The following is a 16,392-nucleotide window of genomic DNA, read 5'->3' as shown; positions in this document are numbered from 1 at the left end:
GATGTGATTTTTCCGCTAATTCGCGGAATTCCGCTTTTTTTTATCTCCCTCCAAAAAAAAAAAAAAATTCCGATTATTTTTTTTTTTTTAGTAGTTCATTGTGTATGCACATGACTCCGACAGATAACATCTTCTGCTATAACAAAGACATTTGTGGTATGCTCTAATATGAGTTACTTTTCATTTGGTCATGATACAATTATTTGTTCATGAAATTTGAACTCTTCAACATTATTTATGTGTTAACTTAGTAATCACATTAGTTAGATATGATGATATTCTCAGTGATAGTTTTTAAAAGCAAAGGCAGTCCAATGTTTTTGAATGTGACTGATTTTGAGTTGACTAAAACTGCCATTTTATATGGGATAGTTCAATATACATTGAAAATTTATGCTGTTGTTTTGTCTATTTCTTTGTCATGTGAGTGCATTGAAAGTACTTAAAAACACGGAAAACCCATGAGCTCCCAGACCCCCGGCTAAATTTTCAGATAATTTCACTTTGGTCAAATCACATCCCTGTTAAACTGTCACTAATGATCTGCTAATAGTACATTTCACACCTGTCGCATTGCCACGGTGAACTTCGATCGATAATGTTGTCATGGACGAGCCAGGACGTTGCTTCTTAGCACTAGCATAATTGCTAAAGTGATGTTATTGTTTACCACAAACATTAGTTATGCTCAGGATGACTTAAAGGAACAATGTGGAATAATTTTACCCAGACTAACGACTCCAAATGCATACTGAGGGTACAGTAGAACGAAACAAGCCCCAGCTTCGTGTTCTTACATCATTTGACAATAGTTGTGGATTAGCATTGCTTGTTAGCATGAATCTGAACGGTGCTCACACAGATTATGTTCAAATGTCCGTTGCCTAAAGTGTTAACCCGTCTATGATGTTAAATTCTTATCATTAAGGTGGACTTATCTAAAACAAACAAATAAATAAATAAAGTTATGTGGCCATTTTAAATACAACCCTGTATATATTTTTTAGTTTGACAGTAAACTTCAACTTGGAGTGGCAGAAAACAGCTTGAAGCCTCAAAGCCGACATCTTGTATCTAAAAAAAAAAAAAGCTGCAACTTTCTCCCAGTGTTAATGTGCAGCTAATTAACTCAAAGACACCGCGAGCCTCAGGGCCACGCAGCCCGTCGACATGACCTTTTCACATTATTTCTGGCAACGTAAAGGAAAAACGGGCCTGATTGCTAGAAAGCTTCACAAACACTAAACGCTATAATCAACGCATCGTTATACTCCTCCGCAAACGCACCGCATTGTCATTTCCGCATCCCAATCCACGCATGAGTTAACATTCAGCCAGTAAAGTCGGTCCTGGCCAGTCAGCAAAATGTTATGAATGGGCACAATGTGAAAACCCCAAAAACGTCTGTGTCCAAGGCTGCCGGCGCAAGAATGTTCGCCTCCGTGTAATTAACTTCTTCATCTGTGAGAACACGACGAGGCGCTCCTGGGAATTTTCTGTTTCTGTCACAGTCATGTTTGGGCTCCAAACATAACACACACACACACACTCGTTCAGCGGGCATATATAGGCTGGCTTGGGCCATAATCTCAAGTAAAGCATGTCTAATGTGGTGATACTGAGGCTGGTGGATACTGAGCTTTCATACTGTATGTTACAGTTGCGCTCTAAAATAGGGCAGGGTGATTAATTTCATTGATATTCATTTCAATTTCATCGAGTTATTGTTTTTTTTAAATATAATTTTAACCACTTTTTTTCTAACCCTATCCCTACACTGCTCTCATTAGCCTGGCTGCAATCAGAGAGGAGCATATGTATATACAGTATATTTGGGTGTCAAAATTAGTGTGTTCATTTAAAGTTCCTTTAACGCCACAATTTTTTTTTAACGCGCCATTAATGACCGCCCCCTTACTTGGAAAGCCTGTACTGGGGGGGATTCCAGTCGTCCACGTCAAAATTTAGCAGAAATAAATGTAATAATAATGCATATATTTGTGGAGGCTAGTATCAACTTATATTTTATAATTTTAAAAATGTGCAGAATTTCACAAGTTACTTAACGTTAAAGATTAGATAGCTCTTAATGTGAAAAGAAAAATGCGCTAAGAGGTCACCATTGTCTTACAATTGCAGTTATGCCATCTAGTGGCAGAACAATGACTCAATACAAATCAATATCACACTCTTTTTTACAGTACAGTACATCTTTTTAATTTTAACTCAATTTTATGATTTTATATATATATATATATATATACATACATATACACACACACACACAATTACAGAGTGCCTCCTCTGAAGAAGGATGGGGGGTGGAGAGAGCGAGAGAACGACGGTGCAGCAGCTCCAGTAATCTATCCAACTTCACATCGCAGCCGAGTGATTGCGCCTGAGGGGGGTGGGGGGACGGGGGGGTCGTGGTATATGCACAAGTCATAATGCATTTGACAAATAGTCAGCCCCGCTGCTAAAACAGGCATTTTTATAGAGAAAGTGGCCTTCAGCGCTGGCAAACAAGCCTCCCACTCGGGGAGGACGCGCGGGGGCTTCACAAAGATTAGGAAGGATCTCAGGGCCCGATGTAAAGATGACTCACGGTGATTGTGCGAGCATCAGCGGACAAGTTGGACGCAGCTGAGAGGAGCTCGCAATGCCCTCTAGGTACATTTTTGTATTTTTTTTTAACTCAGCTTTTTGTAAAAAATGTGCATAAAATAGTAAGGTCGGGCGCATATTGATTATATCCATTGTCAATCAAGACATCATGCGCTCTCCTTTCTTTTATGCCTTCCTACATCAAAACGCAATGTATGAGCATAAAATCCCATTGGCAGACGCTCCCTGACAAACCGCAGAAAGTGGGGGCTTTTATAGATGGATTATGACATGCATAAACATATGGAACGTGGACCATATCATGTTCACATCCTAGTTGGCATGCACTATACGCAGCCAGACACAACATTAGGTACACCACAGTTGTGGCCACGTACTGCGCTAGCTGCCCGTTTGTCCCATTACAGTCGAAAAACAAAAAGTTTTTCTCATAAATCCAATCAATTCCTTACACACAATCCAACCTGACGCAACGTCATCCCCTTTGGATACCCGCTTAGCCGAAAGGTCACAACAAAGCCGGGGCGCATCGTTATTCAACAGTTACGCAGTTGTAGGCACAGTCACAGCTGTTACTTGAAGTAATACGACACTGCCGTGTACCTGCCGGCCTCATAACAGTAACTATACAGCTCGTTATGTAACTACAACGTTACAGAAAAAAATATTGGCAATTGTGCCTTTTTATTACTTTGGCTCAGGAACCGGAAGGTGAACAGAAGACCAGAAAGAGCACCACGCGGCTCCTTCTTGATCCCTGCCACAAAAACTGAATTTCCCATTGAGGGACAAGCGACCCGTCACCCCCGAATCCCCCCCCCCCCCCCCCGGGTGCTTTAGAACACCGTTACAGATACCGTGATTGTCAGTACCACTCAAGATGGTGTCTATAGAGCCCTCCAAAGTAAAAGTTCTGCTTCTGTGAGCCATCAAAATGCAAAGTCCACCTTCAGTTTGTGTCAATATGAAAGCATATATATATATATATATATATATATATATATATATATATATATATATATATATATATATATATCTCCTGTGAGCGGCGTGCTAAATCAATCTAAAGTATGATGTAACAATGCAAACAACAAATGTTAATTATTAGACAGGAGGAGCATGTCCCCCCCCCCCCCCCCCTTGCTTTTAAATCAGTTTATTATTTGGCCAAGAGCCACTGCTAGAAATAAGGAGTGCATACATTTGTGTGCGTGCCTCAATCAGCACAATGGGGCCAACAAATCTCCTATTATGTTATCTTTAAGGCTGTTAGGGCACATTGTCATCGGAGAGCGAAACCGCCCGCTACGCGGCCTCATTAATAAACGATAACAAAAAAAAAGTAAACTGCCCTGCTATAGATGGTGAAAGTGACAAAAGAGATAAACAATGTAGCTTTAGAGTAAAACAATATTTACATGAGTCAATGCATGTTTACTGGCTCTTAATACTTAAACCATGTGGCACGAAAAAAAACATAATCAAAGCCAAATGTTCTCCTATCAGCGAAAATGCAACAATAGAAATCATGCAGTGACGCCTTGAGATACAACTTTAGCATGTTTTATGACCACGCTTGCAACTCAAAACATTTGTATCTCAAATCATCTTTTCCCATTAAAATGAATGAAAATGCCAGTAATCCATTCCAATCTTCAACAACAACAACAAAAATTGTTATTTTAACGAGAAAAGATGTGCACTCCATATTGTACTTTATAGAATCAAACAGTAATGGCATAATTTAATAGAATGTGTTGTGCCTGACTTGGCCACGAGGGGGCAGTAGGCTGTATGACAGACGGACACATTTGTTGTACATTGAGGCGTTATTATGAAACGCACAAGGGAATATTGTCACAGCTCATCTCTCAGCTCATCAATACGGCACAAATATTAATGGTTCTACGCAGAGGATAAAGAATGCATTTGTGTTTAAGCTGTTACTTATCAGACAAAGGAACGGCCGCATAGATTAATTTGCATTATCGTTAAGATAGCAGGGCATTTCTTTGGTGTTTTGGTTTTAAGTACACAATGTGTCATTCTGTGTTTTGTTTAGTTTGACAGTAAACTTCAACCGGCAAATTGATTGAATGAGGGCTCATATCTCGAAAATTTTAAAAGTTCAGTCACTCGTATCTCAATGCACCACTGGCACAATCAAAGCAATTCCATATATGACCCCCGAGCTATGGGTTGCTCACCCTGGAGCACAACTTGTGAGTGCATACATTTAGTGTCCCTCAGTCAGCACTAATAGCGCAAATAGCTAATTATTGGACTTCCAAGTTAATTAGAAAAGCCAGCAATCATGCACCTTTTCATGCATTTTAATACTAGAACTATAAATCACACTAAAAAATATGCATTGAGGCTTGTAAGGGAAAATTGAGTGCAGCGCTGAAAACGATCCCAGAACCACAACGCAGCGGATAAACGCTAAAACAGGTGCATGTTGGCTTTTTTCCCCCTTTTTTTTTTTTTGCTTGTTTGTTTGTTTACATTATATTTTATAAACACAAAGTTATGGCGCCAATGCAAGCTGTGCGCAGTTGTTTGTTGGAAGGAAAAGGAAAGAAAAGTGGAGCACTTGTCACGGTTCGCGATGGATGCCATGCATAAGGAGGTGGAAAGTAAAAAAAGAGTTGTTTTTTTTTACCTTGTTGGAGTGGTAATAGTCCAAAGTGGAGTCAGGCGCTAACGTGCACGCACCCACGCTGGAGGGGGGAGCCGGATAGAACCTGACGTCCATAGCAGGGTCCGCGGGACTGGCGAGAGTAGAGATCCAGTCGAATGTGCATCTCTCTCTCTCTCTCTCTCTCTCTCTCTCTCTCTCCCTCCCCCTTTCCTCTCTCTTTCTGCACTGTTGCAGGAGAGCGCTTTCCTCCTCTACGCGCCTGGCAAACTGCGACCTCGTGCGGCCAAATAGGGATTTGCAGGGTGAGTTAAATCGGCAAGAAATGATCCAATTTGGAGGCCAAAAGAGCAAAAATAAAAAATAAAAAAATCTAGACTTGATAGCTGTTCATTTAGTCGAGATTTATTGGTTGTTAATGGGCTGTTGGGAAGTGTTATTTAGTAGAGGAACGTAGTCACACAAATTAAAAAATACAATTTGATCAAATGAAAAAACGCATATACTGTATATTAATGAGCGCTACATTGCGGGTAGGCAGTGAGCGAACAACAACAGCAGGAAAATATTAAACATACATTTCAAGTACAGGAAGTTCCGTCCTCTGTGTTGCTTAGTTTGGATGCGAAAAAAGCTTTTGATTGGGTGAAATGTAACTTTTACATCAATCACTGATAACTTTTGGATTTCTGCTGGAATCTGTACAATAGAGGAAAATAATTTACAAAGACCCTAAGACTCTAAGCTAAGAGTTCATGGTTATTTCTCAGACTTCTTTGCTCTTAAAAGAGGAGTCAAACAAGGGGACATGTCGTCTCCTATTTGCCACAAGTATTGAACCACTATCTGATTCAATCAGACAAAATAATCAAAAAGAGGAGACGACTAATGAGGGTGGAGTGGAGCATAAAATATCTGTTTAAATCATTATTTGACTAATGCGAGCAAATCAGTAGCAATGATCATTTCGGGTTATTGTCCAGCGCAGATGAGATTACGATTTAATTTTAAATAGAAAGATAAAGGGCTTATTTGGAAGTAATTATTACCCACAAATTTGCTAGACAGCATGAAAAAGTATCTGGATAGATCGCGGCAGATTTTGCCCTTGAGGGAACTCGAGACAAAAAAATTCTTTACAATAATACATTCTATGTGGCCACACTAGTTTAAACACGGTATTCTGATTAATTTTCCACTTGTGAACATCACATGACCAAACCCAAAAAACAGATAAGCCGTGATTGGTCCTTACCTGAGGCCTTAGGCACTATGATGTCATTTTCAGTCGACAAGTGTCAAAATGGCCGCCCCCTGAGATGGATACAAAAGTGGATATTGCTGCCCTACAAAAAGTTAACCAGAATGCTTGACACACTCATAGTTGACCTCTGGTGCCTTAAACGCTACTTCAGTCTTGACCCCTCACACATACACACAGAACAGACTCACACACATACGGGGGGGAAGGGGGGGGTGGACACAACAGGATGTAAGTGCAGAACAATGTCCGAGCACAGCCCCGAGAAGGAAAATAACACACTTAGGGCCAAAATGTTTTTTCCATGACACGTTAGTTGCGTTGCACAACACGGGGACGCACTTTGGGCTGTAGCTCAGCTGTCCTGATGTTAACCTCACACGTTCAGTTTAAGTTAAGTTAAGTTTTTTAATTTTAGTTTTTTTTTTTTTTTTAATTAAGTTTTTGTCAGTTGGAAAAAAAATGTGGCATACAGCATTGCTAAAGTGGAAGTCAACCTTATGTTACCGTGTATGTGATCTCACTAGTCTAAACGTGACATTCTGATTTAATATTATTTAATATTTACAGCAAATTCCAGCCATTTTTATCCATCTCAGGGGGCGGCCATTTTGCATTTTGGGATATTGATTTGTGTTGAGGTCATTTTTCTGCCACTAGATGGCATCATTGCATTCGTAAGATGGTGACGGCATTTTTCTTTTCATATTAAGAGCTGTCCAATCTTTAACATGGAGTAACTTGTGAAATACTGCACATTTTTAAAATTGTCAACGGGACCCCAGTCTCCGCAAATATATGCATTACTGTTAAATTTATTACTGCTCAATTTTGACGTGTCTGCTACATTGCGACTGGAATTCCTCCTGCACGTTAAAAAATATAGTGGCGTTAAAGGAACTTTAAATTAACTCAAAATTAATGCACTAATTTTGCCCCCACTCTAGTTTTGATACATCAAAATTACTGCTGTGAATTATTATTATTATTATTATTTATAAATATATATATATATATATATACCTTTTTTTTGGGGGAGGCCACAGACGGCTGCTGTGAATTTCTGACAATCGCTTGCTGCGTCCGACAGGTGACAACAATCTTCCATACTGAATTTCGACCCTCCCTCATTCTCTTCTGCCACGCCAATGTGAGATAAAGCTAAATGCCAAATAATTTGGTATACACTGTCTTGGGTCACCGCTATTCTATTTACATGATAATTGATGCAGGGTAGAGGAGAAAAATCACAAAATGTATGCCTTACAAGAACAACCTTAGTCTCAAATTACACCTGAAGAGTGGTACAAAAACACACAGCATGCAATTATATCTCGTTAAAGTGTGCTTGGCGTGTGTCTATTTTAGGCATTACAAAGAAGTAGCCTCTCGGCTTCCTGGTAACCGGAATGGAAAGTCATTAGAACCCTCTTATAGGTCACTTTCATTTCATTGGTCTTCGCACAATACCTTTAGCATTTAAATTCACTTTGTCTCTCCAATTTGTCATCGCTTGAAATTTCGGAGTCGAAATAACAAAAATGTTGGGTTGAGAATAAAACGAGCGGCCTCAGCAAGCCAAAGTGCTTTTCATTTAGCTCGCCGGAGTCGCTCGGAAATGCGAAAGTGAAAAGTTAAAGAGAGCTGAATGGCCTTCTGATTGAGCTTAAACGATATAAAGGGAAATTCATTGACGGAGAAAGTCAAAAGCAAAGTCATTCATATAAAAAAAAAAAAAAAAAAAAGGCAGAAAGCATTTGATGAGTCTTTTTGCAGTCACAGTAACTCATGAGCCTTAATGGCAAAAAAAGACAAAAAGGGGTCGAGTCTTCTTTTGGGGACACAATTTGAACCACATTGAATGATTTTCTAGATTATGGACAAGAATGAGTCATCTCTTTACCATCTACAAAAACTAGGTATAGATATTGAGCATTTTAATGAATATATATGAAGATCGGCCTTTTTTTTTTTAAATCTGATGGCCAAGATAAGGTAAATCTAAAACCATTTTAATCCCAGGGAGCTATTCATTAAAATATTCAGTTAACTTAATAAGAGATGCTTCTCAACGATTTGTTTTTGTTCGACGTTAAAACAAAGAAATGAGAAAGTTTAAGATTTCAAGTATTATTCAATTATGGGAAAAATATTTACTTTAGAAAACTATAGAGAACTATGGTATTTATTTGCACAAGTTTCTATTTAACTTTTTAAGACGTTCTGATAACCTTGGGAGCTCCCTGAACGTTTTGTTCAAAAACTAAAAAAAAAACGGTATGGGATTTTTTTAATAGGTTTTAGGTGAACTAATGAATACACACACACTCGCACGCACGCACACACACATACTCACCCACATACAAAAAAATAATAAAAATTAAAAATTAAAAAATTTAAAAAAGAGAGCAATGATGATGACATGTCAAATCGGTAAAATTACCGATGGAACAATACTGAGCTCTCCAGAAAAAAAAAAAAAAAAAAACTTCTACATTTTGAAAAGTCTGAAAAATTGTTCAATAAACATGCTTTAAGACAACAGAGTCAAGATTGGTATTTGTATTTAAAAAAAAGTTTTTACGCCTAAAGCACCCCCCCCCGCACCCCCCCTTTTTTTTTATATACTGAAAATAAATATTGGCTTCAAATATTGGGTATTTGCCTCCTTGACTAGTATCGGAACTGAAAAAACATATCGAACTATCTCTAGTAAAAACACACACAATTTTTCTACAGTATGTTAATTAAGTGGAGAGTTTGTGGACCATGTCATGGTCGCATTGATCATGTACTATATAATACTTTTTTAATTATTTTTTCATTTTTTAGTTGAGGTGCAGTCAGCAGTGAACCTTTGCCAACCTTTTCTAGCTGCTGACCTCCCATAATGACACTATGTCGCCTCTTGTTCCACTGCACAATGGCCTATTCAAACAAGTGCCCTCCCCTCCACCTCTGACCCCATATTCCGCGCTGTCAATGAGCTGCTTTGCCACCAACAATGCGCAAGTTTGATTAGGTTACGGCCATGCGCAAGTGTACCAGTCACGTCATTGATCAGACTTTTTAATTATTATTATTATTATTATGATGACGTTGTCATTGTTCTGCTACACCGAAATGAACTGTCGTCTTCATATATTCTCATTGGCCGACCTACTTATATGGGACTGGAGAACAAAAAAAAAAGGGGAGGGGGGTTGGAAGAAGAGAACAAGATTGGGGGCTGGTGAGTCGAGGGGGGGGGGGGGGGGGACGCCCTTTGACTGGATTTAAAAGTCTACGGCATTTCATTTTCAGAGCAGAGGCAGCTTCATCTCCTTTCAGAGCCACCTAATTGATTAATGTTTCCATCTCATTGTGAGGGTGGGGGTGTGGGGGGAGGGGGGGTTAGCTTAACTGCAGACCTTCCTCATCCCCTTTTTGCCCAAGATTTAAAAAGAGAAAGACATGACAGAATGGAAGACAGAGGGATGAAATGAAATAAAGTCTAACGTTGCAGTAAATTGAATGAATCAGTTGAAGGTCACAGATCATTCAAATAAAAACAAAAAGTGATGAAATCATCTCGAAAGCTGTACACACATACTGATAACCATTTTCTGTTGTAGCATTTCTTTCCTTTCTTTTTGGGTATCTTGAGCATTTTTCTGACTGTGTAAAGAGCAATTTCCTTTTCGTCTTCGTAAATGTTAAACCTGTCCAATATATATGGCAAATAATTATGCGTGGGTGGCAGAGTTTGAGCATTTTCCCAACCTGAGCGATTATCTTTTGTTGTGATGTAAATGAAATCATAAATGAGCAGTTCATTGTTCATTTGAAAAGCTTACAACTGCAATCTATTAACCCGTGGGCAGTATTTTATTTTGAAATGGCTTGGTCAGAACCAACAAAAAGCCAAAAAATGGTCACAATAACGCCTAGGGGTTAAGCTAGCAGTTAGCCTAGCTTCCACTACAACTGCTCTTTGGATCGGTGGCTGAGATCTACAGAACAATTTGGTCAAATACTCACCAAAAAATTTGACCTCCAGCATGGATGGCAGTAGGTGATGTCATGGGGAAAATTATCGGGCCAGTTTGAAGAATTTTCCTCCCAAAGTCAGTGAAGGGAAGTGTATGACTTGTGATACACATACAAATGCTCTTTTAGTCCAGTAACCTTCTAAATGACAAATCATTCATGATAAATAAATCATTCTGTTACAAGTGTTTGTGATCATAAACACTGAACACAATTAACGATTGTTGGCCCGACCATTTTGTAAGCAGACCGGGAAGAAAAACCAAAAATGGGTCAAGTAGAGTTTGCATTAAGATGTAGTTATCAGGTAAGCTAACTTGTAGCCTAGCGTCACCTATTCTGTTATTAGTTTTTCTTGATTGTGGGAAACTCGACTTTAAAATCCTTACACATGATACAAGTGATAGTACAAAGGCCGGGCATGCTTGTGCAAAGCAGGGATGGACCCGGGCGGGTCCAACTCGTAATCCAACAGAGCCCCGTTTTGTTTTCTGTCATTCTATTTGCATTTGTGTTTGTTTTCAACCGTAACGGAAACATATACGTCTGAAAGGAGAGAGCAAGTATAATTTCCAATCGCAAAAACAGCAGCGACCTTTATCCGACATGCTGTCGAAAATAGAAAAGGTCATCTGCATGGTAGTGGTGGTACGGTGGAGTGGAGCGAGTGTGTACCGCTACCTTCCATCAGGCAGAATTGCATGAAGAGGCGGTCCTCGGTTTGGGCCTGAATTCCAGTCCAACGGCCACGATTGGATGTAAAATTGGAAAGTTTCTTCTTCACCGGAAATGAGGGTGTGGTTAATTTAACACTCAAGGAAGTGCTTTTCAGGTTACACTCAACATGCACCTCAACACTCTCAAATTGACTCTGATAGTGTAACTTTTTATCCTAACAATATTTGATCACACACTGACTGATTTGCTGTGTCGGTGGGGGCTCCTCAATATCTGTCATCAGTGTATGAATGCATGAATGAGTCAATGCAATATTGACTTTTCAGTCTTGCGCAACACACTTTTGTTAACATACGCACGGTCTAAACGGCATGTGTTTCTGCAGAGGCCACGCCCTTACGACACTTTTCCTTGCCAATTCTGTCTCGTTCCAACTCGATTTCCACTACCACTGCATCACTTTAACCGTGTGATGAGATGCGATCCACTTCTTATGCGCCGCAATCACGGACAGTCTCTTTGAGATCCCCCCCCCCCCCCCTTCCCCGCGGAGAGCAATTTTCATCAGCGTCAACGCCGCATCTCGGATTTGAAGATAAGCGGGCAACAAAGGCGCGTCACATTTGATCGGCGTCTTGTAAACGTTGCATAAGCCACTCTCCGCTCATGACCACATTTGAACAAGCAAGGTGCTTATGTAACAGCTCCATAATGCAGCTTTAGTAGCCAAAGCAAATGAAGGAATCTACTATTCAAGTAAAAAGGGGAAAAAAAAACAAAAAAAAAAACGTACCCACACAGATTCCTGCTTTTGTCCTGAGCGTGCACGATGATATGTTTAAAAAAAAAAAATCATAAAGGTACAGCTGTAAAGTATTTCCTCCACTGATGGTGACTCACAGCAGGAAGTGGAAAAGTGAATAATAAGCGCTGCACAAACACAAAGCGCGCACGGCCGCGCGCACGCACATAGTTGCCGAACATAAACTGTGTGTGCATGTGAGTGCGATCTCGGGTGTGGTCTTAAGAAGATGGGAAAGTAATTTGCCGCTTTTTCTGTTTATAAATTCAGACGTGCTGCAAAGCCTTTCACAGGATCATTAATATTTGACAGCCAGCATTGCTTTTTTTTTTTTATTTTATTTTTTTTTATCATCAGAGCAAGATTTTTTTTTTATGATGACTTTCCACCACTGCACATGTTAAAGCCTTGTGTCGCGCCACATTACAGGCTTTTGCTTTTATCTCCACCACCTCACCTCCCTGTTTTACCGCGAGCCCAAGATACACTTTTAAGCGGGTTTCGCATCGGCCATAACGATAATCAGGATGAATTTGAGCAATTTCTGATCATGGTCAGCGAAGGCCTTGTTGTCAGATGTCTCCAAAAGATGATCTTGAGTAATTCTCCTGCTGTGTGTAATTTGTTATTTTCTTCCTCAGGGCTGAAAAATCGTAAATATTAAACCGGTTCAATACTTATGATAGCAAATTGTGTGATCTTTTTTTTCCTTCTGAACTCGATACCACTCCTTTATTTCCTGTCTTTCATGATTGGACAAACTGATTAATTAATCCAGGTGTGTCTGGCCATTGTCGTCGTGGTTACTGAGGTCAGGCACACCTGGCTTAATCAGTTTGTCCAATCATGAAAGACCAGGAAATGAAGGAGTGGTATCGAGTTCAGGAAGTCGTGGATTTGGGCAAAGAGACCATTGTCGGATGTCTTGAAAATTGAATATATACATACCAACAATCAGTACGGATTTGAGCATTCCCAGAATCGTAAATGTTTTGATTATCCGCAGTGATTATTCTGTGGTTGTGGCATTTTTTTTAAAAGTGCTCTTTAATTAAATAAAGTTTAGTGATGAAGATGATGAAGATGAAGACATCTAAACCCTTTGAACCTTTTGTGAGTAAGGTAGCATTAAATATTTATAAAAAAAAATGGCAGCATCTGTCATAAATATTAATTTGGCACAATGTTTATAAGCGCTGAAAAAAATTTTCTTCGATAACTCACCCTATTTGTGTACAGTGTATCATTTATTTATATATATATAAAATATCATTCATTTTACTTCACAATTTCTCGTTTCATGTTGTTATTTTATTTGTTATTAAACTGATTTTAAAAACTTGCAACCAAACAAACTGGAATTTTATAAATTGGAAAAGAAGGAATGTAAATTAAATGAGTTGAACGCTGAATTATTAATTTGAGAAAACGTCACCCCAATGATAATAATGATAATGATAATTGAAAATTTATGTTAATAGTTTTTTTGAATAATAATTTCAATTTAAAACTCTTCTTTGTGGTATAATGTTGAGCTGATCATTTCTTAGTCTTAGGACTACAAAATTAAATTAAACTAAAATATAATTTAAATGAACACTTTTAAAACAGTTTTTTTTTATGATGAGCTGATATAATCAGAAATTAAAAAGTGTGTTTCCATTCACTGTGCGCCAGCCGCTTTCAGCCCATTATTTCCGTGGACAATGTGTACAGGTGCAGCCTAATTCAAATGGACCACCTCGCTGCAACCGTACACAAATCTCCGACCTGTTGCCATGGCGACGACTACCTTACATAAGATCCCTGTTGTATTTGTCCACAGTCACGATATTTGCGTCGTGTCTTTGTTTTTTGTTTTTCCAAATGTGGCTTCATTCGGTCTGTCTTAAAGCGCTTCTTTGAAAAAAAAGACTTTAAAAGTTGAACACGGATGCATCGCACTCCTAAATATGATTTCTTTTACCCAACCTTTCAGTCTGTGGAAAATGGATTACTATTCATTTCCTCCATGACCGATTGCAACAGGTCGACTGCATGTGGCAGCTTTCAGCGTGGGATTATGGCCCTATTGAAAGAGGAGTGACGTGATTGACAGGTTTTCTTCACATTTTCAGACCTCACATTTTGCATTCCAGCGTGACTTTAGCTTTCAGAGGCCACTGTTTTCCCACACCATACAGTATGGAAAACAATTCTTAAAGTCCCTGTAAAGTGAAAATAAATGTCTAATAAGTGTAAAGCGCCAAAGGAAAAAGTATTAACAGTATTAACTACCAGATTTTTTTTGGGGGGGGGGGAGGGGTAGTAGGTGATGTCTGGTGGGTGCTGGATTTCACTTTCCTTTCTTTTCTTTGATCCTTCCTCGGGTCTCCAGACCACCTCACGACTCTAGCTGGATTCTGAAGTATTCGGTTTAGGTGAACGGTATGGGATTTTTAATAGGTTTTAGGTGAATTAAGTACACACTCACACACATATGCACATACTCACGCACATACAAAGTAAAAAAATATATATATAAAATTAAAAAATTAACTACCAGATTTTAATGACTAAAAATATTGAAAATGAGGCTTCAAAATGCTGAAAAATCAAGCCACGCTCTTGTCACATTGTAGAACTGCCCACCATAAAAAAATATTTTTTTCTAATTCACCATAAGCATCAATATGGCACCTAATGGCACCTTAAAATGCTGCCGCTTCAAAATCATCTTGTTTATACAACGGGCTTGCAACAAAGAAAATGCAAGTGTTTTCAATGTGAGATACTGGTTGGTAAAATACTGTAGGTGGCCAAGGACACCTCTCATGTTGTTAGCACTAGCCACAGCGCTAATGCCACTATTTAGAGCTGTGTGCAGCATATGTCAAAACTTTATTATGAGATTTATTTCAAGATATGATGGACAAACACCAAATTATGCTAGCATGTTTGTTTTGTTTTTATTTGTTCATTTTTCATTTCAGACAATCATAGAGACTATTTACAACATTCACTTTTCACAAATGTTATCATATCCAGAAATTGTCGATTTTCATCAGACTATCTGTTAAATATAAGTTCTTTATACTTTTTTTTTTTAAGCCAGCCAATGTCCCTACGTTGGTTATTCCAAAATCCAAGTTATTCCATTGTTGCACAGCAGTACATGTTTCCCTCTCAAATCATATTTCGATTCTCTGGCCTGGAAGCGAATTTGCAAGTCATAAGGGAGGCTTCTTTTTTTTTTTTTTTGAACGTTTTATAGTCGTTGGAGCAGGGTTCACCAACGCGGCGCCCGCGTGCACCAGGTGGCTTCCAAAGACCACATGAGAAGCCCACGGACCAGTTCTATAAATAGCTCACCAGTACTTGGACACTGTGAATTCCTGTAAATATTGTACAAGTGATCTTTTGGAAATGTAAACATTAGCAGAGATTTATATGGGGGAAAAGTTTTATATATTGATATTTGTCTGTTTCCTAATACTTACTATGATGATAATATGTACCAGTAAGTGAATTCATTTCAAAAGTGTGTATCAAACTGGTACCCTTGACATTAATCAGTACGCAAGAAGTAGCTTTCGATTCCAAAGGTTAGTGACCCTTGTGCTATAGAGTTCGGAAAAATAACAAAGTTGTAGTAGTTGTCTTGGTAACCATACTCTGCATTTACATGAGACAAAACTGCCCCTCTCAAAAGAATGATTTGAACTAAAATGTGGCTAGTGGATATTAAATGTATTTCTTTATCCTTTGTGCATTTTGACGGATTACGGCACCTGGGAACTGTTTTTACGTTATGAAATAATGACAATGTATCTCCTTTAAATGCATATTTGCCAGGTAGGAGTTATAACTGTCATCGCCGTGAAAATTTTTCTCCGGTGTTGTTTCGTCGTAACCGCGCCATCGGCTCGCCGCGACCGCAGAGTGATCGAAAAAGCCAGTCTTCTCGATAAAGCGAAACTTAGTGGAATGGCTCCCTTATTTGCAAGATGACTAATTTGCGTGGGCGATCTAAAAAGCCTCTAAAATAGAAGTGGCTCATTTTGTAGCTACTTGAAGCTTATTGTTTTTTTGGTTGCGGTATCAACCATGTAGCAGGAAGGGAGACATTTAATAAACTCAAAGGAGGACACGAATACTGCAAATATAACAGTTGCTAGTAATTATTATGTTATCACTAAAATGATTATTCCATCAGCACGCCAACAAATCCTAACAGCTTCACTGTGCACTCTGGATTCCAAATATTTCACACAATTGACAAATCAGAAATAATAGAGCGGTGTTTAGAATATGACAGTTGGTTGCCAGTCACAAGGCACACCCATCCATTTATTTTCCATAGTGCTCGTCCTCATTATG

At 38.9% G+C, this 16,392-nt stretch overlaps 1 protein-coding gene and 1 long non-coding RNA gene across 3 annotated transcripts in view; one reads left to right on the top strand and one right to left on the bottom strand.

The window, feature by feature from the left end:
• Positions 1 to 5,428, bottom strand: part of tox2 (TOX high mobility group box family member 2) — a 106,137-nt gene extending 100,709 nt beyond the window's left edge. For both annotated transcript variants that reach the window (XM_077572641.1, XM_077572642.1), the window contains exon 1: positions 5,288 to 5,428. In XM_077572641.1, the coding sequence (XP_077428767.1) occupies positions 5,288 to 5,380 (93 nt within the window). In that variant the 5' untranslated portion in view covers positions 5,381 to 5,428. The remainder of the gene's footprint in view (positions 1 to 5,287) is intronic.
• LOC144056150 (uncharacterized) overlaps positions 1 to 16,392 on the top strand; it is a 111,890-nt gene that overhangs the window by 88,902 nt on the left and 6,596 nt on the right. The gene's annotated exons all lie outside the window — the stretch shown is intronic.

The sequence above is a fragment of the Vanacampus margaritifer genome, chromosome 8 (assembly GCF_051991255.1).
Source record: "Vanacampus margaritifer isolate UIUO_Vmar chromosome 8, RoL_Vmar_1.0, whole genome shotgun sequence".
Classification (NCBI taxonomy): Eukaryota; Metazoa; Chordata; class Actinopteri; order Syngnathiformes; family Syngnathidae; genus Vanacampus; species Vanacampus margaritifer.
This window is presented reverse-complemented; position numbering and strand designations above follow the sequence as displayed.